This window comes from Dipodomys merriami, unplaced genomic scaffold (genome assembly GCF_024711535.1).
Source record: "Dipodomys merriami isolate MVZ:Mamm:240054 unplaced genomic scaffold, mDipMer1.0.p SCAF_50, whole genome shotgun sequence".
Taxonomy (NCBI): domain Eukaryota; kingdom Metazoa; phylum Chordata; class Mammalia; order Rodentia; family Heteromyidae; genus Dipodomys; species Dipodomys merriami.
In genome coordinates, this window is record NW_027206069.1 from 1,779,695 (window position 1) to 1,804,439 (window position 24,745).

The 24,745-nt window shown below is 46.7% G+C and overlaps 1 protein-coding gene across 8 annotated transcripts in view; it reads right to left on the reverse strand.

Moving 5' to 3' along the window:
* Positions 1–24,745, reverse strand: part of Traf3 (TNF receptor associated factor 3) — a 120,292-nt gene continuing 95,547 nt past the window's right edge. For 7 of the 8 annotated variants that reach the window (XM_069997518.1, XM_069997520.1, XM_069997515.1 and 4 more), the window contains 6 exons: positions 21,339–21,419; positions 19,774–19,848; positions 18,205–18,297; positions 4,543–4,683; positions 1,627–1,801; positions 1–988 (listed from right to left, as the gene is read on the reverse strand). In XM_069997518.1, coding sequence (XP_069853619.1) covers positions 417–988; positions 1,627–1,801; positions 4,543–4,683; positions 18,205–18,297; positions 19,774–19,848; positions 21,339–21,419 — 1,137 coding nt within the window. In that variant the 3' untranslated portion in view covers positions 1–416. The remainder of the gene's footprint in view (positions 989–1,626; positions 1,802–4,542; positions 4,684–18,204; positions 18,298–19,773; positions 19,849–21,338; positions 21,420–24,745) is intronic. The other variant, XM_069997522.1, reaches the window with a different exon arrangement.

Genomic DNA, 24,745 nt, shown 5'->3' on the forward strand with positions numbered 1-24,745 from the left:
TTATTATTTTGTAAAATCTCCTTTTACTTGACATGCTGACGGGCCCAGCCACCCCCATGTGTATTTTCTTTGTTTGATGTTCAAGTTTAAGGAAGAAAAATCACGTTTCTTTTGTTTAGCATATATGTTTTCCACCTTAATTAACTAGATCTTTAGAAATGAAAATGGAACTTCTCTGACAGCAATATTTATCTTGCTGAAGGTAAGTAATTCTTCAGAGTGGAGTGTGGCTGAGTCTATTAGAAACATATCGGGGTCTGTTTTCACGTGTGGCGCCTCCCGCTGGCCGCACATCCTCCTCCTGCCGCTTCCTCCTTTCTACAAGATCCTTTCCTGAGCGCGAGGACCTCAGTGAAGACAGACCGGTTCAAGCCCCCAGAGGAGTTACCTTCTGCGAAATCCGCCTCCGGCCGCTGTCAGGGGTCAGGCAGGTCCGAAGTATCCACTATGACTTTAATAAAAATTGTATCATCTTTAATATACGTCCCGTTTTCTAGAACAGTTTGGGCCACAAAGACAGGGCAGCCGGAGGCGATGTTCATCTCTCCGGTGGGCTTCTTGAAGCTGCTGCTGTTGGGGTCGGGTTTGAACGCATCACCCAGGTGACGCCGGGAGGAGCCCTGATCCATCAACATGAGCGTCACTTTCTGCTTAAATGGCCACGGTAGCAAAGCATCATATTCTCCACGCATGATGACAAAGAAGAGTGACAGATGTGTCCCTTTCCCCATCCCATCCCCGTTCAGGTAGACCCGGGCACACATCTTATAGCCAAAGTAGCCAGTGTAGAAGGGCTGGCTGTAGAGAGACAGGGTCTTCCCCATGACAGCCTCCTGCTTCCGGCGCTTATAATCCCGGATCTTCCAGATCAGCACGCCGTTGTAGCTGGCGGTCTCCAGCACCTGGAACCGAAGGTCCATGTCGGCCAGGCGGATGTCATGAACACTCAGCATCTGGTCATGCCTGCTCAGCTGGGACTCCAGCAAGCCTGCCGCAGGCGAGGACAGACGCGGTGGTGAGACTCGCGAACAGCACAGGGTTAGGAAAGCAAATGGCACCATCCAGCCCCTCCACAGCCACACCCAGGCCACCAAGGCGGCTGACGTGGCACAGAAGCCCAAGCTGTGCTGTGGCAGGTGGCTGTTCCCAGACACGGACACTGATCTCCTCCCTCCCCCACGTAGCAGCAGTGCACGAGCGGCCAGACCATGCCTGCTGAGGTGGCGCGCTCCGGGTGGACCGCCAGGGCCTACATTTTCCTGCTGAGTGTAAGCTGTCACCTTCTCTAGTCCAACCCCTCATCTCAGGTCCGCTGACTCCAACCCCACAGCACCACAATTCTCCCATTCCCTCAACCATTAAATCCTTCCCGCGGGAACACTCGCAGCACCCATCTGGGCCCAGAGCCACGGGACTCAACTGCTGACGAGGGCAGGAAGAGGCTCATCCTTTGCCGCTCCTGCCATGTCCGCCCCGGCTCTGGACTAGCCCTGATCTACGGCTCCCCTTGTGGCCACAACCTCTCACTCTTGGCCATGCTGGGCAGCACACGGAGGAACCAGTTTAAGGGCAAGCCCCTGTCTCCACGGAGGACCCAGAGCCCGCGTCTGCGCGCGCACCATTTACCTGTGTTTCGCGCCGCCTGCCCCGCACTTTTGTCCACACTCTCCAGCTCGGTCACACGGTTCTGGAGAGACTCCACGCTGCTCTTCATGCTGTCTGCTTCCTCCCAGTTCTGCCGGAAGGGTCGGATCTCCTTGTCGAGCTCTTTCAGTTTCTCCGCTTGGCTGTCTATTACTCGCTTCCAGACCAAAGGTGTTAAAAGGCAAGCACCAGTCAGGTTTCTCAGAAAACACTGTGCTGCCACCCACTACGCACAGGCCAGCGAGGGGCGCAGTAGACCCCGTACACTGGAAGAGGCCTCTGGGAGCTGGGTGGGGCAGGGAGCACTCTGCACGGGGCCCACACGTGCTGGACACTGTTGGCTCTAGAATCCTAGCTACTCAGGAGGCTGAGCTTGAGGTTCGAAGCCAGCCCTGGCAGAAAAATTCCTGTGAGACTCTTGTCTCCAATTAACCACTCAAAAACTAGTAGTGCGGCCATGGCTCAAGTGGTAGAGCAAAAAAAGATCAGAGATAGTACCCAGGTCCTACGTTCAAGCCCCAGGACCAGAACAAAAATTAACTAAAATGAAACTCTGACTTTGTCTTCTCTGTGTCTCTCTCCATGGAGCAGACTTCTGATTCTCCTCCGCTTCCTCATGAGTCCGAGAATACTCAAGTGAAGAGCTGAGGGAGAGCGCCCAGGCCGAGTTCAGGCCCCACGACCAACAATAACAACAACAAAAAATCATGGGAAATCTCAGGTTTTGGACAAGGGCTTCTCTACATAATTTTCCTAATTTTGACATAAATGGTGGTGTTATACATGACCAGTCTACTACATATGTACTCTGTGGACTATGTTTTGCTAGTACCGGGAAGTCTGAACTCAGAGCCTCATTCTGGCTTAGCTAGCATTCTAGCTTTCAAGCCACACCTCTAGCCCAGCTTTGCCTTTTGCTGGCTAACTTGGAGATGGAATCATGTGGACTTTTCTTTCCAAGCTGGCCTCAAAGTATGATCTGGATCTCAGCTTTCTTTGTAACTGGGATTACAGATGTGAGCTACCAATTTGTGGACATTTTTATACCTGATTTTCCAACAGTTAATTTTCTATTCTAATGAATAGACCCCCAGACCCCAAGTCTGGGGGGAAAATCCCTACGCAATTTTGAAGACTATGACTAATCTCCAGTATGAAAATGGGAAGATGGGGGGGGGGGTAATGGGTGGAGGGGGGTGGGAGATGGAAGGAATTGGAAGGGGAAACAAAGGAGGAGGCAACAAAGCTTGATAACAAATGTACTCATTATCTTGCCCATGTTTTCACAATAAAAAAAAAGAAAGAAAATGGGAGGAAAAGCATTCTCAATGATGCTACACCCACATTATTAGAAATACTTAGAGCTGGGTGCTGGTAGCTCACAACTGTAATTCCAGCTACTGAAGAGGCCAAGATCTGAGGATCATGGTTCAAAGCCAGCCTGGGTAGGAAAATCCCTCAGACTTTTTTTTTTTTTTGCCGGTCGTGGGCCTGAACTCTGGGCCTGGGTGCTGTCCCTCAGCTCTTCAGCTCAAGGCTAGTGCTCTACCACTTAAGCCACAGCGCCACTTCCAGCTTTTTCTGTTTATGTGGTGCTGAGGAATCCAAACCAGGGCCTCATGCATGCAAGGCAAGCACTCTACCACTGAGCCACCTTCCCAGCCCCCCTCAGACTCTTATCTGCAATTAACCACGGGAAAAACTGGAAGTGGTGCTGTGGCTCAAAGTGGTAGAGCACAATTTAGGGAAATGCACGTTAAGTGTAGGCACTGAAACCTCCTTAGTGACACAATGGGTGTGACCCCTGGAATTTCTTCAGCACCCACACACAGAGCAGGTCCAGTGCAGGTCTAAGGGCAATAATGATACCAACAAAATCTTCATAAGGCCCATCTTTAAAATCACCCTAGTTCAGAATGGCAAAGTTTATTTGTTATTTGGGGATGCCTCTGAATTACCACGGTGAAGTAAAGCTGGGTAAGTGTGTGTGACACTCAGAATGAAGCCGCTGGCTTCATTTCACATTGGGAAGTCAAGCTTTGCGTGCAAAGATTCATGAACAACATATCTATCTTAAGTAGTAATAAAAGTTGTTTTTTTTTTTTTTTCAGTAGTGGGGATGGAACATGGGTCTTTGCACATGCAGGCATGTACACCTCAGCCAAAAGAAAAACACCTCTCTTGTCAGTGGTGGGGCTTGAACTCAGGGCCTGGGCCGGGGCTCTATCCCTGAGCTCTTCAGCTCAAGGCATGCACTCTACCACTTTAAGCCAAATGCCATTTCTGGTTTTCTGGTGGCTAATCAGAAAATCTCACAGATTTTCCTGCCTGAGCTGGCTTTGAACCATGGCCCTCAGATCTCAGCCTCCTGAGTAGCTAGGATTACAGGCATGAGCCGCCAGTGCCTGGCCAAAACAAAATTTAAAACACAAGTTTTGTTTGTTTTGGGTCCAGTAATGGGGCCTGAACTCTGAGCCTGGGCGCTGTCCCTCAGCTCTTCAGCTCAAGGCTAGTGCTCTACCACTTGAGCCACAACACCACTTCTGGCTTTTTTCTTTTTGCTTATGTGGTGCTGAGGAATTGAACCCAGGGCCTCAAGCATGCAAGGCAAACGGGCTACCACTGAGCCACCTTCCCAGCCCTAAAACACAAGTTTGAAATCTCACTTCGCCACAGTAGGTAAGAAGTACGGAAGGGTGGGGAGGGGCTGCTTCCTGGGCCAGCCCCTCACTCACTCAGCTTATCCCCAAATCTTCCCATAAGCTAGAGAGCAAAGGAACACTGGGCCTGGCCTCTGGGCCTGTCCAAGCCAGTTCTCAGCTTACAGAGTGCTGAGGAAGATCTGAGGGAGACAGATAGCTCTACTGCCCTTTGACCCTTCTAGTCTTAGCTGCTTACCTGTAAATGAAGTATTTTGGATTCATTATTTCGCAACATTTCCTTTTGTCTCTCGATTTCAATTTCAAAGCTACATATTTGATTGTGCAAACTTTGTATGCTCTTGTTTTTTTCTACACTTTCATTCTGCAACAAGGAAACCTGAAAAACAAATTCTTCAATTAACTTAGCAAAAAGTACTTCTGACATTGATTAAACAGCATGACAAGTGACCATAACTTCACAGGACAAATCTTCTCTGGCAAGGACTCCCTGTCACCCATCCTGACAGGCAAATCCTGGAGAGCACAAGGCCTGCCGGCATGGGCTCCCGGATCGTCCTCATCAGTTAGCACAGCATGAGCAGCTGCTGACCAAGTGCATGAGAGGGGTGCTCTCTAAGTATCTGCTCACAGAAGAACATATCTCTTGCCAGAACAGCTTACAAATTGCCATCAGGAAACAACAAAAAAATACTTCACTGCTTGCAGAAACACTGTGTGTGTAGCTGGCTAACAGGGTTCACAAAACCATACTTACACTGATAGCTTAGAATGGATCCTGATATTTTATATTTATTTGGTTAACTTTAAAAAGTGACAGCCCTTGGGGCTGGGAAGAAGGCTCAGTGGTAGAGTACTTGCCTTGCATGCATGAGGCCCTGGGTTTAATTCTTCAGCACCACATAAGCAAAAAGAAAAAAGCTGGAAGTGACGTTGTGGCTCAAGTGGTAGAGCGCTAGCCTTGAGCTGAAGAGCTGAGGGACAGCGCCCAGGCCGAGTTCAGGCCCCACGACCAGACCCCCCCCCCCCCCCGAAAAAAAAGTGACAGCCCTAAAGGGCATTATATCAAGTGAAGCAGACCAGACACAGAAAGAAATTCCTCACAATTTCATTGACATGTGCAGTCTAGAAGATTGTCAGAAGCAGACAAGGGCAGTTGGAGTGTGGACGTATAGGTCAAAGATACAAAGTCTCATTAGACAAAGGAATGTGTTTTTGAGATCTACTGCACACGGTGATCATAGTTAATAATAATGTATATTCCAGAGTTGTTGGGAACAGATTTCAAATGTTTATACCATGAAAAATGAGCAAAATAATTGATGCTACTTAGGTTTCTTTTTTTGCTACCTAGCTTTAATCATTTTACTGTGTGTGACAGTGTGTATGTACATGAAAACATTACACTTAACTCTTTTTTTTAAGGTAATAAGCACATTTATTTATTTATTTAGCCAGTCCTGGGGACTGAACTCCAGGCCTGACCTCTGTCTCTGAGCTTCTTTTGCTCAAGGCTAGCACTCTACCATTTGTGCCATAGCGCCACTTCTGGCCTTTTCTGTGTATTTGGTACTGAGGAATGGGATTCATGCATGCTAGGTGAGCACTCTACCACTAAGCCACCTTCCCAGCCCTACACTGAACCTTTTTTAGCCAACATCTGTTACCGCAGCTCTGGCAGTAAGAAAGGAAACAGGAGGATCAGAATTCAGGTAAACTCAGAGAAAAAGCAAGAGTCAATCTGAAAATTGTATATGCATTTATTATTTGTCATCCAAAACTTGCTAGTCACAGTCTGCTAAATGCCACTTCATATCTACCAATGGTCACATCTGGTAGGTTGAAGAGTGACTCAAACAAGAAGCAGAGTGACAGTAAAGTTAGGTGCTTCTGCCAATCCATTAACCTCTCAAAGGAAAGAAGGGGCTGTCATGTGGAGAGGACCATGTGAACTACCTGTCTAGTCAGAGGAAGGAGCCTCAAGAGTGAGCACCTCCAAGCTCACCTCTGACCTTTGCTTTCTGGAAAGTAATTAGTTCCTGCCTAGGTACAGCGACGCACGCCTGCAATCCCAGCGACCTGGAAGCTGGAGGTACGAGGATAGTGGTCTGAAGCAGGCCTGAGTGGCAGTATGAGCCCCTGAAAAAACAAACTAAAAAGCAAAAGGACTGGGAATGTTGACCAATTAGAAGAGCGTTTGCCTAGCAAGCATGAGGCCCTCAATTCAGTCCCTCATCTTGCCCAAATAATTGGCTCCAAAGACCAGTTTCTATGGGTGTTAAAAGGCCCTGAGGTGAGGAGTCCAAGGCCCATCTTCACGAGGTCTCCATGTGTGGATCTGACACTGAGGAAGAACTCTCACACCCTTTGGGTTCTGCAACTACCGGACACCGTAAGCACCACGAGTCCTGCCCCCTCTAACTCGCTTCTGCCTGGGATCTGAAGCCACCTCGGCTAAAGACCCGTGCAGCCAGTAGCCGCCAAGAACGACCGTCTGAAACCCCTCACAGAACCAGCTGTGAGCTGGGTGTGGCCGTGTACATTTGTTGTGTTACGGATGGCAGTGTGCAGAGGATCACAGGTCAACCCAGGGAAAGAGCAAGAGGTATCTCAAAAATAGTGCATAAAGGGCTCGAGGCATGGCTCAAGTAGTAGAGTATCTGCCTGACAAATGCAAAGTCCTGAGTTCAAACCTCACTACTGCCCAAAACAAAAATAAGATGTGCTAAGAAATGATCCCTGAAGCCATCAATTTAAAAACAAATAACTAAAGACCAGTAGCTATGGCTTATGCCTATAATTTTAGCACTCAGAAATCTGAGATCTGAGGATCACAATTCAAAGCCAGGCCAGGCAGGATAGTCTGTGAGACTCTTATCTCCAGTAAACTACACATAAAAGAAGAAGTGGCGCTGTGGCTCAAGTAGTAGAGTGTGGGCCTTGAGCAAAAAGATCCATGGATAGCACCCAGGCCCTGAGTTCAAGGCCTAGGACTAGTACACACACACACACACACACACACACACACACACACACACACACACACACACACACACACACACACACACACACACACACACACACACACACACACACACACACACACACACACACACACACACACACACACACACACACACACACACACAAATCAGCTTTCCTTCCTAAAATGTAAGAACTCCAAGTGATGAAGCCTGAGGTTATGAACTTTAGCCTAAGGAAGAGGGGAGGAGCATCGGTGGAGACACACAGCAGCTTTGCCTCTTTTTTTTTTTTTTTTTTTGTCGGTCGTGGGGCTTGAACTCTGGGCCTGGGCGCTGTCCCTCAGCTCTTCAGCTCAAGGCTGGCGCTCTACCACTTGAGCTACAGCGCCACTTCCAGTTTTCTGGTGGTTTATTGGAGATAGGAGTCTCACAGTCTCTCCTGCCCGGGCTGGCTTTGAACCGCGATCCTCAGATCTCAGCCTCCTGAGTAGCTAGGATTACAGGCGTGAGCCACCAGCGCCCGGCTAGCTTTGCCTCTTATACTTCACTTATTCCCATCTGGGAACAAATTCCTAAAAACTGTTCTCACATTGTGCATACTAACTTGATAAAAAGTAAATATTTCAAGCCAGGAGCTGGTGACTCACACCTGTCATCCTAGCTACTCAGGAGGCTGGGATCTGAGGATCATGGTTCGAAGCCAGCCCAGGCAGGAAAATCCGTGAGACTCTTATCTCCAATAAACCACCAGAAAACCAGATGTGGTGTTGTGGGTCAAGTGGTAGAGTGCTCGCCTTGAGCTGAAGAGCTCATGGATAGCACCCAGGCCCGGAGTTCTTTTGTCAAGACTGACAAAAAACAAACAAACCTAAGTATTTCTAAAACATCAACTTATCTGCAACAAATCAAGTATGAGTAGAGGCAACTCCCATTAATGAGCATATATCATATTAACTAAACTCTTGTTTTGTTTTGTCAGTCGTGGGGCTTAAACTCTGCACCTCGGCACTGTCCCTCAGCTCTTCAGCTCAAGGACAGCACTCTACCACTTGAGTCACAGCACCACTTCTGGTTTTCTGGAGATAAGAGTCCTTTGGACTTTCCTGCCCAGGCTGGCTTTGTTTTTTTTTGGGGGGGGGGTAACGGGGGGGGGGGGCAGTCCAGTCGTGGGGCCTGAAGTCTGAACTCTGGGCCTGGGCGCTGTCCCTCAGCTCTTCAGCTCAAGGCTAGCGCTCTACCACTTGAGCCACAGCGCCACTTCCGGCTTTTTTCTTTTTGCTTATGTGGTGCTGAGGGCTTCAGGCATGCAAGGCAAGCGCTCTACCACCGAGCCACCTTCCCAGCCCCCCCAGGCTGGCTTTGAACCGCAATCCTCGATCCCAGCTGCCTGAGTAGCTAGGATTACAGGCGTGAGCCACTGGCGCCCAGCTCTAACTAAACTCTTTTTTTTTTTTTTGTCGGTTGTGGGGCTTGAACTCTGGGCCTGGGCGCTGTCCCTCAGCTCTTCAGCTCAAGGCGAGCGCTCTACCACTTGAGCTACAGCGCCACTTCCGGTTTTCTGGTGGTTTATTGGAGATAGGAGTCTCACGGTCTCTCTTGCCCGGGGTTGGCTTTGAACCGCGATCCTCAGATCTCAGCCTCCTGAGTAGCTAGGATTACAGGCGTGAGCCACCAGCGCCCGGCTTCTAACTAAACTCTTAATATCTTTCATTTAAGGATTCCCTAAGTTGAACTTTGAATTTACATTTGCTCATCTTAAACAACCACCCTAGCCCTGAGTGCTGCAGACCGTGGCTCTATCCATCTTGTAGGCAGCTGCCTTCTGTGTGAAGTGGAGCCGGCAGGTGTGCGTGTCAACAGCACAGAGTAATCGGCACATGGCCAATGAGAATGGGGTCTCCTTCTCCCCCTCACCACTCTCCACCCTTTATTTTAGCCTCTTTCAGTGAAGGCATTCTACTTTTTATTTACTTCTGATTTTACCTTAAAAAAAAAAGAGTGTTTCTAATAATATCTACAGTTTTACATAGCTTTTCCTCAACCAACACAAATGTTCTATCTTCTATCATGACCAACAAAGGACCAGAAGATCCCAATAGAATAATTCTATCAGGAGAAATACTTTCCCAGTGTAGGAAAGTACAGGTGTGTCGTCTGCTGGCCAGCCGTTGCCTGTGGGGGCAGAGCAGGGCTGGCACACACCTTGGCAGCCCAAACGAGGCTCAGCTCACACAATGGGGCAGTGTCCATCCTGATGGGCAGCCAGAGGAAGACAGTCTTGAGCAACCGTCCCAAACAGCTTAGAGCTACACAATCACACCGTCAGGACCTGCTCCTGCCCCAGCAGGTGATCGTTCAGAGAGAAAATGCAGCGGGCAGGCTGCTATTAAGTCCTGCGGCTTCCAACCACGCACACGGCTCACTCTGGGAAACCTCTGGCCACAAGGCAAGTGGGAGGAAAGCACATCCCCAGGCCAGCCTGGAGGCTGACGGGTGACTGCACTGGAACTTCCAGATTGTTCCACACACAACCACATACCTCAGAGCCACTAAATCACCACGCAGCCAGTACAGTGGTAACAATGTCAATTCTTAAAATGAAAGGAGGAGCCTTTCGTATGAGAAACAGCATCTATGGGAGGCGGGACGCCCTGAGATTTGTCTGTAGTTTTAAAATAGCAGAAACAACATTCTTCAAAAAGAGGAAACGGATTTACAGTGAAGCCACTGATGAACTCAGAGCAGACACTATGTGCTCACATGAAAAGCACCACCACCGCTGCCACCGCCCTGAGCCTCACCTCCCTGCTGAATGAGCATGCCTGTGCACACCTGCTGCACGTGTGCACACCTACCTGTTGCACATGTGCACAGGCGTGGTGTTGCTTCTCACTGCTTCCGGTTGATCAGAGGTGCTGACTCTAGTGAACTATGCCCTGACAGCTTTCATGAGCACCTCTGCTTTAAATGTTTGGACTCAGGGCCAGGATGTGGCTCCAGTGGTAGAGTGCCTGCCTGTCTGGGAAGTGTAAGGACATGAGTTCAAGTTCCAGTCCTGCCCTGCCCCCCCAAAGGCTTAAGCAGGGCACTGGTGGCTCACGCCTGTAATCTTCAGCTACTCAGGAGGCTGAGATCTGAGGATTGCGTTGTAAGCCAGTCTGGGCAGGAAAGTCTGTAAGACTCTTATCTCCAATTGACCACCTGAAAAGTGGCTGTGTGGCTCAAAGTGGTAGCGTGTTAGCCTTGAGAGAAAACGTTCAAGGACAGCACCCAGGCCTGGAGTTCAATTCAAGTCCCACAACCGACAAACAGTTTAGACATGTATATTTAACATTCGGCCTTGGGCTGGGAGGGTGGCTCAGTGGTAGAGCGCTTGCCTTGCATGCATGAGGCCGTGGGTTCGATTCCTCAGCACCACATACACAGAAAAAGCCAGAAGTGGCAGCACCACATACACAGAAAAAGCCAGAAGTGGTGCTGTGGCTCAAGTGGTAGAGTGCTAGCCTTGAGCTGAAGAGCTGAGGGACAGCACCCAGGCCCCAGAGTTCAGGCCCCACGACCAGACCAAAAAAAAAAAACAAAAAAACAATAACATTCAGCCAGATCCTCCGGGAGCAGAGGTGGGAGGATAGAGTTCAATACAATGAGGGGAAAGGTAGCAAGATCCCATCTCAAAGCACAAGAAACAAGACATTCCAGTCTTTACAATTCCCAGCCCCTCTTTACAAATTTTTGAAAACTCAAATGTCAACTCCACTGCCTTTTTCAATTAATCTCAGTCCCCTCCGGCTACAAAGTTCTCCACAGATGCTGTTGAATACTTAATTAAGTTTGTTTTTTTGTAAATAAACCACTGGGGAAGAACTGTGGGCTTGGGTGAGTTTCACCTCCCCTTGAGGAGCACGCTGAGAGGAGTGTGTGGAAGGACTGACCCAGAGCGGGGGCTGGAGGACCCAGAGCGGGGGCTGGAGGACCCAGTCCGTAGGCTGCGGAGTCTGCAGCTCAAGAGCCAGCTGTTCTCTCAACCTCCAACCCTCGGGATAGGGTGATGTCTGCTTCTACTGTTGCTCATGACAGACACGGCTATGAAACGTTTGATACAGGCAGCCAGTCACATCAGGGGCTGGCAAACCTGCTGTCAGGAGGCAGGAGGCAAGAATTTGGGGATCCACAGAGCATTCAGCTCAATCTTGGCACCCTACTCAGAGCCAAAGCAGCAACAATGACAATGCGCTGCGGTGAGGGGTAGGGAGGGGAGGACTATCTCTGTGCTAGATTAATGCCAAGATAACCACCACGAGTCTTGGAAAAATAAAACCAGTGTAAACTACGAACTGTGGAACTGACACAGCGCACCCCTGTGAGCAGCCGTGCTGCTGGTCCGTGGGAAACTGTAGATCGTGAGTATAGCAGCAACAGACAGAGCACACGCACATGTGCACAAGACCTGGGGCTAAGGCACAAAAACTCCCGTGCCCCTGTGCGAGCCCAGCCTTTAGAGGCCAATGGGAATCCCAGAGGCCTGGATCTACCGTCCAGCCCGGGCTGCTACAGGACAGAGCACCTTTCAGCTAGCCCAGGCAGAGGGCCCATAGGCACCAGCTGGCCCTGGGTCGGCCTGCCCTGCGCCAACCACCCCAGGCCAAGCCAGGGCCACAGCTTTCACAATCCCTGAACCCACAATGAAACATTACAAGATTCATAGGTAATCAAGACAACCAACCAAATTCAAAAGCCAACAGCAATCCAGGGAAGAACTCCAGTGAGAGTGAAGAAATGGAGGACAAAAGAACCATTAAAGAAATGATAACAGAACAGGCTAATGAAGTAAAAGGGAAGACGCAAAAACAATTTCAAGAGCACAAAGAAGAAATATCAAAGGAATTCCAAGACTTCAAAAAAGAGAGGCAGACAAAAATAGACACAGTATATACCTCATTAAACGATGAAATTAACACTTTGAAAATGGATATAGGAAGCATAAATAGTTTAATTTCCACAATGCAAACCACAATGGAAGTTATAGGTAACAAATAAGTGAGAGGGAAAATAGACTACCAGGAGTTGAGGATAGAACAGAGGAGCTGGAAGAGAAAGTCATAGGTATGGAAAAACTCAAATATTACCAAAGGGAAATCCAAGAATTGGCAGACAAAGCCAAGTAATCAAACCTACATATAATTAGGATGGATGAGGGGGAAGAATTCAGTAAGATAATCACAGAAAACTTCCCCAATCTTGAGAGAAAAATCTCATCTGCATAACAAAAGCATATATAACACATAGTAGACAGGATCCTGGAAGAAACACTTCTAGACACATCATAGTAAAAACATTAGACCTGAATAGCAAGGAGCTGATTTTAAATGCTGCAAAATCAAAGGAACTATATTACAATGAAAAGAAAATCAGAATCTCTGTGGACCTCTCCACGTAAACCCTCAACACAGAGAGCCTGGAATGGTATAATCCAAGCCCTGAAGATCAACAACTGCCAATCCAAACCGGTGTACCAGCAAAGCCATCATTTACATTTGATGGTGAAATTAAAACCTTTCATGGCAAACAAAAATTAAAGGAATTCATGAAAACTAAACCAATGCTACAAAGAATACTAAAAGGAGGAATTCAATCTGAGGAAAACTATCAAAATCGAGGAAACATCAGATGAAAACCACTACATCAATTTAGTAAACACGGGAAGAAGAAAGAAGCAAAATACAGGAAAACAAAAAATGGCAGGAAATGTAATACATCTCTCTATAATAACCCTAAACATTAATGGCCTCAATTCCCCAGTCAAGAGAAAAAGAACTGCAGGGTGGATCAGAAAACAAGATCCATCCATTTGTTGTCTCCAAGAGACGCATCTCACAGCCAAAGATAAAAACAAACTCTGAGTGAAGGGAGGGAAGATCTTCCCGGCATACATGCACCCCGCAAGAAGGCAGGGGTCGCCATACTGATACCTGATAGACTTCTGGCTAAAATCAGTATAAAAAGACAAGGAAGGTCATTACATATTAATAAAGGGAATGATCCATGAAGAAGAAATCACAGTGGTCAACATCTGTGCCCCAAACAATGGAGTAACTAAATACATTAAATACTCTCAGGCTTACAGAACAAAATACACACAAACACAGTAATAGTGAGATTTTCACACCCTACTCTCACCAAAGGACAGGTCAACCAAACAAAAGATAAGCAATGAAGTCTCTCAACTAAATGACACTGTAACACAAACAGTAATCTACAGAGTTTTCCACCCAGCAATGCCCCAATACACTTTTCTCAGCAGCCCATGGACTATTCTCCAAAATAGATCATATCATAGTTCACATGAAGAATTTACACAAATACAAAAGGATTAGCACAATCCCTTGCATCCTATCTGACCATAGTGGAATCAAACTAGTTCTCAACAACAAAATTATGAATATATGGAGGCTGAACAGTATACTACTGAATAACGCCTGGGTCATGGAAGAGATTAGGAAGTTCTTACAATTCAAGGAAAATGAAAATACATCACAATGCAAACTCTGGGATACAGCAAAAGCAGTGCTGAGGGGAAAGTTCATATCCCTAAGTGCACACATAAAGAAAACAGAAGCAGCTCAATTAAAACTGCTAGGGACGGGGCTGGGAAGGTGGCTCAGTGGTAGAGCTCTTGCCTTGCATGCTCGAGGCCCTGGGTTCGATTCCTCAGCACCACATAAGCAAAAAGAAAAAAGCCGGAAGTGGCACTGTGACTCAAATGGTAGAGAGCTAGCCTTGAGCTAAAGAGCTGAGGGACAGCGCCCAGGCCCAGAGTTCAGGCCCCATGACCGGACCCAAAAAAAAATAAAAAATAAATAAAAAAATAAAACTGCTAGGGAAGCAAGAAAAAAATTAATCTAAAGCTAGTAGGTGGAAAAAGATAACAAATATTAGGGCAGAAATCAATGATATAAAAAAATTTAAAGTATACATAAAATTAATGAAACAAAAGGTTGGTTTTTGAAAAAATTAGTAAACCTGACAGACCATTCATGAGAATTACAAAAAAAAAAAAAAAAAAAAGAAAGAAGAAGAGAGGGAACTCAAATGAATAAGATCAGGTATGCCACAGGAAAAATTACAACAAATATCCAAGCAATCTAAATGAGTATAAAGAACTATTTCCAAAATTTATACTCACTAAAGAAGGAAAACCTAGCAAAAATGGATGAATTTCTAGAGAAGTATCAATTGCCCAAACTGAACCAAGAAGATATCAATCAACTAAATAAATAAGATAGAAGTAATCAGAAGTCTTCTAACAAGGAAAAGCCCAGGCCCAGATGGAGTCACTGTGGAATTCTGCAAGACTTTTAAATATGAGCTAGCACCAATACTCCTCAAGCTTTTTGGTGAAATAGAACGAGAGGTAGAAATCCTAAACTCATTCTATGAAGACAATATCACACTCATCCAAAACCAGGTAAGGATCCAATAAAAAAGAACTACAGACCAATTTTTCTGATGAACACAGGTACAAAGCTTTTCAATAAAATATTAGCCAATAGGGCTGGGAAGGAGGCTCAGTGGTAGAGCACTTGCCTTGCATGCATGAGGCCCTGGGTTTGATTCCCCAGCACCACATAAGCAAAAAAAAGAAAAAAAATTAGCCAACAGAATCCAGAAACAAATTAGAAAAAAAAGTCACACATTATGACCAAGTAGGCTTCATACCACAGATGCAAGGCTGGATTAACATATGCAAATCAATAAATATAATTCACCACATCAACACAGCTAAGGACAAGAACCACAGGATCATCTCAATAGATGCAGAAAAAGTCTTCAACAAAATACAACATCAATTCATACTTAAAGCATCAGAGAAACTAGGAATAGAAGGAACATTCCTTAAAACAATAAAGGCCAAGTTGGGTGCTGGTGACTCATTCCTGTAATCCTAGCTATTCAGGAGGATGAGATCTGAGGATAGCAGTTCAAAGCCAGCCCAGGCAGGAAAATCTGAGAGACTCTTATCTCCAATTAACCACCAGAAAACCAGAAGTGGTGCTGTGGTTCAAGCAGTAGAGTGCTCTCCTTGAGCTGAAGAGCTGAGGCCCAGAGTTCAAGCCCCACAACAGACAAAATAATAATAATTTTTTTTTGTTGGTCGTGGGGCCTGAACTCTGTCCCTCAGCTCTTTAGCTCAAGGTTAGCATTCTACCACTTGAGCCACAGTACCACCTCCAGATTTTTCTGCTTATGTGGTGCTGAGGAATCGAACCCAGGGTCTTATGCATGCAAGGCAAGCACTCTACCACTGAGCCACCTTCCCAGCCCAGATGACATGATCTTATACCTGAAGGATCCAAAAAACTCTATTCCTAAACTCCTAGAACTAATAGATCACTTTGACAAAGTAGCAAAATACAAAATTAACCCACAAGGGCTGGGAAGATGACTCAGTGGCAAAAGCGCTTGCTTTGCATGCCTGAGGCCCTGGGTTCGATTCCCAGCACCACATAAGCAAAAAGAAAAAAGCCGGAAGTGGCGCTGTGGCTCAAGTGGTAGAGCGCTAGCCTTGAGCTGAAAAGCTGAGGGACAGCACCCAGGCCCAGAGTTCAGGCCCCACGACTGGAACCAAAAAAAAAAAAAACAAAAAAAAAAAATTAACCCACAAAAATCAGTATCCTTTCTGTATACCCACAATGTACAAACAGAAAAGGAAATCAGGAAAACAACCCCATTTGCAATAGCTTCAAAAAAAATCTAGGAATTAACCTAACCAAAGATGTAAGGACCTATTTGGTGAAAACTATAAAAGCCTAAAGAAAGAAATCAGAGGATACCAGGAAATGGAAATACCTTCCTGGATAGGTAGAATCAATATAGTGAAAATGGCCATAATGCCAAAAACGATACACAAATTCAATGCAATCCTCATCAAATCCTCATCAAAAATCACAATGATGTTCTTTACTGAAACACAGAAAGCAATTCAAAAATTCATATGGAACAACAAAAGACCTAGAATAGCTAAAGCAATTCTAGGCTAAAGAAGCAATATGGGCAGTATCACAGTACCAGATTTCAAGCTCTACTACAGATCCATAATAACAAAGACAGCTTGGTACTGGCACAAAAACAGACCCAAAGATCAATGGAACAGATTAGAAGATCCAGAAATAAAACCACATACTTACACTCAGCTGATATTCAACAAAGGAGCCAAAGACATACAGTGGAAAAAATAGAGTCACTTCAGCTGTTGGTGCTGGGAAAACTGGGTGGCCACATACAGAAAACTGAAAGTGGTCCCTGCCTGTCACTATGCACTAACATCAACTCAAAATGGATTAAAGACCTCAACATCAGACTGGAACCTCTGAAAGTATTGCCAAACAGAGTAGGAGAGACGCTGGAACTTATAGGCACAGGCAGAAGCACAACAGATTGGAGAGAGACTCCACAAATGGGACTACCTTAAAATAAAAAGTTTCTGCACAGCTAAAGACATAGCTACTACACAAGAAGGACAGCCAACCAATTGGGAAAAGATCTTTATCAACAATACATCAGACAAAGGCCTAATATCCAATATATACAGGGAGCTCAAGAAACTAATCCTTCCCAAATCTAATGAACTTTTTCAAAACGCTAAATGGGCAAGGGAGCTAAAGACAGTCTTCTAAAAAGAGGTAAAAATGGTAAATACACACATGAGGAAATGTCATCATCCCTAGCCGTAAAGGAAATGCAAATCAAACCAACTGTGAGATACCATCTTACCCATTAGACTGCCCAAGATTCTGAATTCAGACAACAAATGCTGGAAGGGATGTGGAGGGGATGTGCATTGCTGGTGGGAATGTAAACTGACACAATCACTCTGGACAGCAGTCTGGAGGTTCATCAAAAACCTAAACCTAGACCTTCCTTATGACCCAGCCATACCACTCCTAGGCATCTACCCTGAGCAGCATGAGCCAGGTATGATAAAGACACCTGCACATGCATGCTCATTGCTGTACTGCTCACAATAGCCAAGATATGGAAACCGCCCAGATGACCCACTATAGACAAATGGACCCAAAAAATGTGGTACCTATATACAATGGATTTTACACAGCCATTAGAAAGGATAAATAGCATGCGCAAGAAAATGGACGGACCAAATCATGTTGAGCGAGGTAAGCCAAGATCAGAGAGGCAAATGGCACATGGTCTCCCTAATATGTGGAAGTGAGACTTAAAATGCAACAGGATATGACAAAGTATACAGGATTCTAGACACCCATACACAGTGAGACCAAAAGAGGATAGTCTTAGGAAAAAATTACCAAATTGTAATACCCAAGAACCTCCTCATAGGCATATAATATATACATTGAAACAACTCCAAAGATAAGGAAACAAAGGACCCTTTCTTAATTTGCCTTATTGTTTTTAGATGACTCTGTGTTCTTCATCTCATCTACGGTGTATACATGTACACATCTGGGGGGCACAGATCAGTGGAAAGTGGGTGAATATGCGCAGCCCCAGGGCCCACCCGCTGCACTGGACATTGAGGAAAGTGAACCACCAACTCTTGGGTGGAGAGAGGAGGAGGAGGGAATGAGAGAGAATGAGGAACAGACGATACAAAGCCCAAGGAAATAAATGTACTTATCACCTGACGTATGTAAAGGTAACCCCCTTGGATATCACCTCTAAAATAACAATAAAGTAATTTTTTTAAAAACACTGTATTTTTGCTTGATAACTAAAAAAAAAAAATCTTCATTTGTCAGTCCAAGATCACACAAAGGCTTTACTGATAATCTCTTCATGTTTGATCTCCAAATTATTAATAACTATAAAAGACTCCTTCTTTAAATAAATAATGTGCATAATTAGCCAGCCCCATAGAAGCTGGCGTGGTGGTCCCGTACCTTCTTCTCCAGGGAGCTGCTCCACTCCTTCAGCAGGTTGACATGCTGCACTGCAGAGCTGGCCTCGTGCGCCTTGATCTGCTGGTTCGTCCCCTGAGAGAGCAAAGGCAAGTCCCAGTGAGCCAGTCCCTCCAGCTCCCACTGCAGCACCGCACCACACCGCACCGCACCGCACCGCACGGGACGAAGGCGTCTTCATGTGCGCTCACCCCGGGCCCCCTAGCTATGGCTGTGCTTGCCACACCAAGAGAAAGCCGCTTCCAGCCTGTGCTCCTCCTTCCTCCAGCTGAATCACGTCTTAGCAACATTTCCCATTTGCCAGGTCAAGAAATCACATTTTAAACTCATTCCTGTTCCTCTATAAATTATTTTCTCATTGAATATCATTAGAGTATGTCCAGGAACTTGCAGTGACAGCTGGGTGCTGGGACAGCGGTCCCGAGAACGCACAACAGAAGGATTCTGAGCAACTGCGTATTAACTGATGTCTTCACTGCACCCAAAAAGCTGCTGATCTTCCCCTGCCTGAGTATACTGAGAAAGTTACATACAAAACATAAACAATCTACAGAGTACATAAGATGTAGACCATTAAAGAATCAAGGATAATCACATTAATTAGTACTTCCTATGTTTAATATGAGAATGTAATTTATTTTGATACTGGAAAATTGAAAAGCCAGAGGAAGCATGTCTATGATCTCCAAAACATATACTCTGTACATAGAATATCCATATATGTATGTTGATATAAGCACTGCTCCATATCAGCATACATATACACATACACAGAGAATGAATGGCACTACGTACGACATTAACAGGGCTCCACCTCATCCGTGACTACAGCAAGGGGGAGCTATGCTCTTACTTACAGCATTGCACTTCTCAGACAATACCATGATGCCAGCTGTCTCTATGACTTCATAAGAATGTATGAGTGGTACTTAAAATTAAGTATGCCATACTTTCACAATGATATATTTTGCCTTTCAGTAATGTAAAGATTAAGATGTACAATTAAATGAAAACTCAGTCCTAACTCACTAACCATTTCAGACAAGTTAAACAACTAAAATGCAGAAGCGGGTTTCTCCTGCTCAGTGTGCAGCACCCCCAATTCCCGGGGTAGGTATGGTTTCTATGCCTGCGCTCCATCTGGATCAGAGTCAGTGCAGGCGAGAAAACAAAACACATTCATGGCCACGTGTGTGATGCTTACAGCTGAGTGCTGGCACACATGACATTAAAACTATGTCCAGTGATAATTCACTGTAGTCAAGAAACAGCTACCGCTTCTGTAGAAACACTACCAAGAGCAGCACTACCCACGCCTCGCTGGTTTTGCTGTAGTTCTCCACATGTCCTGGCTTCTTCCTCCGCACAGGGTCTCAAACCCCCCCGGCCTGGCAAGCCAACACCCACGCCTGCTGCACCCACGCAGCAGGGTGTTTCAGTTTCACAACAGAGACTAAGAAGTCCAGCATGTGCATGTTAAAATGGTAACATCAGAACTTTCTCTCACAGCAGTACGTCAGGGACTGGGAAGGGCAGATGTTGGATACTGACCTGAAAAACGCAGCCATAGCGCTTAAAACTACACGTGCTGGGGGCATTGACACACTCTGACAAGTGTGCACTCAACTGCAACGGGAAAGAGACATGAGTTGTGGCACAAACGTTTGCATGAAAATGTTCAAGCATATCAGGGCACAGAGAGCATCTGGGCTATATTGTTAAGGGTGTTTATCAAATCCAGGTGTGTACGCATCATCTGCCTGTTACACTCGGAGGCAGCCAATAGAGTTTTCTCACATGTACACACATACACACCAATATACAGAGATACATTTACTATAACATTTCTTAAACTTGGGTTTCTTTAGAACAAATTGTTCAAAATGTGACATGCTATCTGAAGTGCCAGAATTAAAAAAGAAAGAAAAGGAAACATAAATTGAAATGCACATTTAAAGACTATAAACAAAAGTTACATGAAACACAAAAAATAGAAAGCATTAGGGATGCAACTGGGTCACACACCTAAATACAGTAGACAAAAATCCCCCGATTTTCAAAGTAAGCTCACATGCTACTACGCCAGTACTCCAAGTACTCAAGATAACTGGAGTGAGTTTTTCTTTCACATGAAAAGGCTTTTCCCCTCCAGCACAGGTTACTCAAAAGCTTTTCAAAGACCTCCATGACCATTCTAACACAAACCTGATGTCTCCTCTAATTGACTAGGAGGGACTGGAAACATACACCTTATCCCACAAGGAAAACCCCTCATTCAGCTCCAATACTAGTGAGGCAGTAAAAACACTTGTGATGCCCCAGGAAAAGAAATGAAATTTAAAAAAAAAATCCAAACCTGTATTAAAGACATGGAATTGTGCACTTGGCTAATTCAACCGCAGTTCCAGGATGTGCTTTTGGTGTGTCTTGCCCCCAGAGGCTTAAATATGGGGGGCAGCACCTGAATAAAGCTGGAACTTCTCAGTCTACCACAGGTGAGGCAGTCATTCCTCCAGGCTGTGTCTAGAGGACACCTGGCTCTCCATTAGTAAGGAAGAGGCTTGCGTGGAGCAATGGCTGAGAGACCCAGCCAGGCTCGGAGAATGGTCTGGGAGCCAGCCAGGGCTGAGCTCACCATTTCCCAGAACCTGGTCAGCAAGTCCTGAGCTATACCTGAGGAAATCAGACAAGGGCACCCAGCCGGAGGTTAGCAAGGGACCTCATGGAGAAGGCTTCTAGCAAAGTCAATTCAAAACTAAAAATACATTCTTCCAAGCCCATTAATATCATCATAAACCTGAACAGTGAACACTGACAATGTTCCAGTCGAGGATGGACTGAGGGTGGCGCGGCAGCTTTGTGTCCTGCCTCCTGCTAACCTGTTGTTATCAGCACCCTCTAACACCTACAGAGTTCACAGAAGGCGAGACTAATCTACAGCCAAACAGCTCTTTTCACTTTAAGAGCGCTGCAGTTTAAAGGTCTTATTTTGAAATAAAAGCTCAGAAGCAAAACTAGAACCCACTCTGATCCTATTTCAGAGCGCTCTGAGTGAGCAGGGCTCGGGGAGTCTGAGGCGCTGGAGGCTCCTCCCGCCAGCCCTGGCTGTGCCTTACCTCGCTCCTCAGCAGGGTCTGCACGCTGCACTTGTGAGGGCAGGACACTACCACACAAGGACACTCCGTGTCTTCGTGTTTCTACAGAGAAAAAGGAAACACGTCAACTCTCAACACACATCAGTCCCTGTGGACATCCCCCTGTAGATCAAAGGAAGCTATGCATGCAGGCATGCTTTTTTTTTTTTGGGGGGGGTGTCAGTTGTGGGGCTTGAACTCTGGGCCTGGGCACTGTCCCTCAGCTCTTCAGCTCAAGGTGAGCACTCTCCCACTTGAGCCACAGCGCCACTTCCGGTTTTCTAGTGGTTTATTGGAGATAAGAGTCTCACAGACCTTCCTGTCCGGGCTGGCTTTGAACCATGATTCTCAGATCTCAGCCTCCTGAGTAGTTAGGATGGCAGGTATGAGCCACCAGCGCCTGGACTGTCGTCAGCTTTTTAAGTGACAGCACTCACATCTCACTTGGATGAGTCATGAAAGGATGTTGAATCAGGTCAGAGCAAGTAAGCAATGTGTGGAGGACACACTACTGGGCAGGGACCCTAACAGAACTTGCTCAGGATGGTCCTCAGTACCCTGGCTGCTTCCAGCCAATGGCTCGTGCACCTGCGCTCTGTGGTTCTCAGAGTGGGGGGTCTGTGCAGGATGCTTCTCAAATGTAAAAACAGCATCATCTGTTTGAGCATTTAACTTTATTCTGTGCTGAGATGAGGCTTGAACTCAGGGCCTGGGTGCTGTCCCTTACCTTTTTCACTCAAGGCTGGTGTGCTACCACTGGGCCACAGCTCCACTTCTGGTGGTTAATTGGAGCTATGAGTCTCACTTATCTGTCTTCCCAGGCTGGCTCCAAACCAAAATTCTCAGATCTCCGGATTACAGGTGTGGGCCACCAGCACCAGACTTTCTCTTATTTTTTTTTTGGGTCCGGTTGTGGGGCCTGAACTCTGGGCCTGGGCGCTGTCCCTCAGCTCTTCAGCTCAAGGCTAGCGCTCTACCACTTGAGCTACAGCATCACTTCCGGCTTTTTTCTTTTTGCTTATGTGGTGCTGAGGAATTGAACCCAGGGCTTCATGCTTGCAAGGCAAGCACTCTACCACTGAGCCACCGTCCCAGCCCCCACCAGACTTTCTACCAACTATTTAAACCATTTTCTCAACACCTGACCTAGATTGTATCTAGTACATGGAAGATATGAATACACTTTGGTATCCATATTGGCACAAATGTCATCTTTGCGGAGCCAGAGAATGGCAGCTATTAAAGTCAACACTGGGGTGTCTGCGGGACACAGGCATGTGCTGGACAAGCAAAACCAGGAAAGACACGCAAGGCACACATAATGGCTCTGGAAAGCAGCAGCACCAGAGAAGGGCAGCCAACGTGAGAACCACCGAGCAGAGGGGACCCCTGGCCTCAAGGGGCTTCCATGTCTTGCCCCGTTTTCTGGAGCTCCTTCAGCCTCCATAGACACGGTTACCGAGGCGAAGAATGGAGACCAGGACAGTGCTCCATAGCAGGGAACATCCACTCTGAGGAGGAGCTGGGCCAGGCTCTGGGCTCAACCTGGTTTGCCATGTTTCTGAAAGCTCTCAGGTCTCGGTGGCACAGTGGGCTGGCAACTCTTCTGAGAAGGAGGTTTGTCTGCTCCTCCAATGGGGCCCATGGGTCTACAGAGGCCACAGAGGGCAAGTCCACTACCTTCCCATCCCAAGCTGACCAGTAGGCCTGGACAGGGCAGCTCCTGACCACAGGCCTCCCTCAATGCTAGGGACCCCAGGGTGTGGGAAGCCCCCAGATCCAGAGTTCCCAGGCACCTCAGGGCAAGGCTGTGCACAGCAGTGAGAAACCTCTGTAATAACCCCACCGCTCTCGCCTGACTCCTCATCTGGGAGCCAGGCGCGCTCAGCCCCGGCTCCCTCAGCAGCCAAATGAGCCATGGAGCTGGAAAGGTGACGGAGCATTGTCTGAAACACTTCTAGGGCTGCTCCACAGTTGCTCTGGCTCCTCTCTGAACCCACCCATTCCCCCCTACATTCACCTGGCCACTGCCTAGTTCCGTGCAAGTACAGGGTCCCTCACCCATGGCAGAGACCCTCGTGAGAGGTAAGAATCCACAAAGCAGGAGCATTGTAACACCGTCCCTCACTATATCACAGTTCACATAAATTATTGCTCCACTTTGCAGAGAGAATCCAAGTGAAACAGGCCTGGGAGCCACGAGGGCAGGACAGGGCAGGGCCTGAGGCAAGGCTGGGAAGCTGGAGGGATCGCAGCTCTCTCTTTCCAAATCTATGTGAGGATGTCTAAGTGATGTTTCTAAAAACAGGTGTTTTTTTTTGGTCAGTCCTGGGGCTTGAACTCAGGGCCTGGGCGCTGTCCCTGAGCTACTTTTGCTCAAGGCTAGCACTCTACCATTTGATCCATAGCGCCACTTCTGGCTTTTTCTGTGTATGTGGTGCTGAGGAATGGAACCCAGGGCTTCACGCATGCTAGGCAAGCACTCTACCACTGAGCCACATTCACAGTCCTAAACACAGGTTTTGTAGGACACAGATATTTTAAGTTGGATTTTTGGTTTTTTTGGGGTCTGGTTGTGGGGCCTGAACTCTGGGCCTGGGCGCTGTCCCTCAGCTCTTCAGCTCAAGGCTAGTGCTCTACCACTTGAGCCACAGCGCCACTTCCGGCTTTTTTCTTTTTGCCTATGTGGTGCTGAGGAATCAAACCCAGGGCCTCAGGCATGCAAGGCAAGCACTCTACCACTGAGCCACCTTCCCAGCCCTTAAGTTGGATTTTGATAGGTGCCCAACTTCCCTCCACTAACGTGACACCGGTGTCCTGCCATCCTCCTGAGGGTGTGTGCCACACCCCTCTGCTGATGCTACACCTTTCAATATTTGGCAACCAGAGGTTAAAAAAAATGCAGCAAATGGGCCTGCAGTTCTCTGGTAATGTTTAAAATATGGTGAATTGTTGGTATTCTTTGTCAGTGCCTCTCAGGCTTCTGTCTACAGTAGTGGATGGAATCACTGAAAGGTGCCCCCTCAAGGTAAGACTGATGTCCATTCAGATCCTCAGTAATGGGACCTTATTTGGTCCCAAAGACAGGGTCTCTGAAGGTGTAAACATGCTGGATTAGGCTGGACCCTAAACCTGATGAGCAGCATCTGGAGAAGAAAGAGTTTAGAAAGAGTGTCATGTGAACACAGAGGCAGAGTAGAGTGATGAAGGTATAAGCTAGGGGTGCTGGCAACCAGCAGGAGTTAGGAAGAGACAAGGAATCTCCCTCAGTTTGCAGAAAAGTGCCACCTTGAAGCATGTTGGTTTCTCATGTCTAGACTCAGAAAGGTGAGAGTATATACTTCTACTGTGGTAAGCCACCAAATGAGTTCATTATAATTAATAGCCAG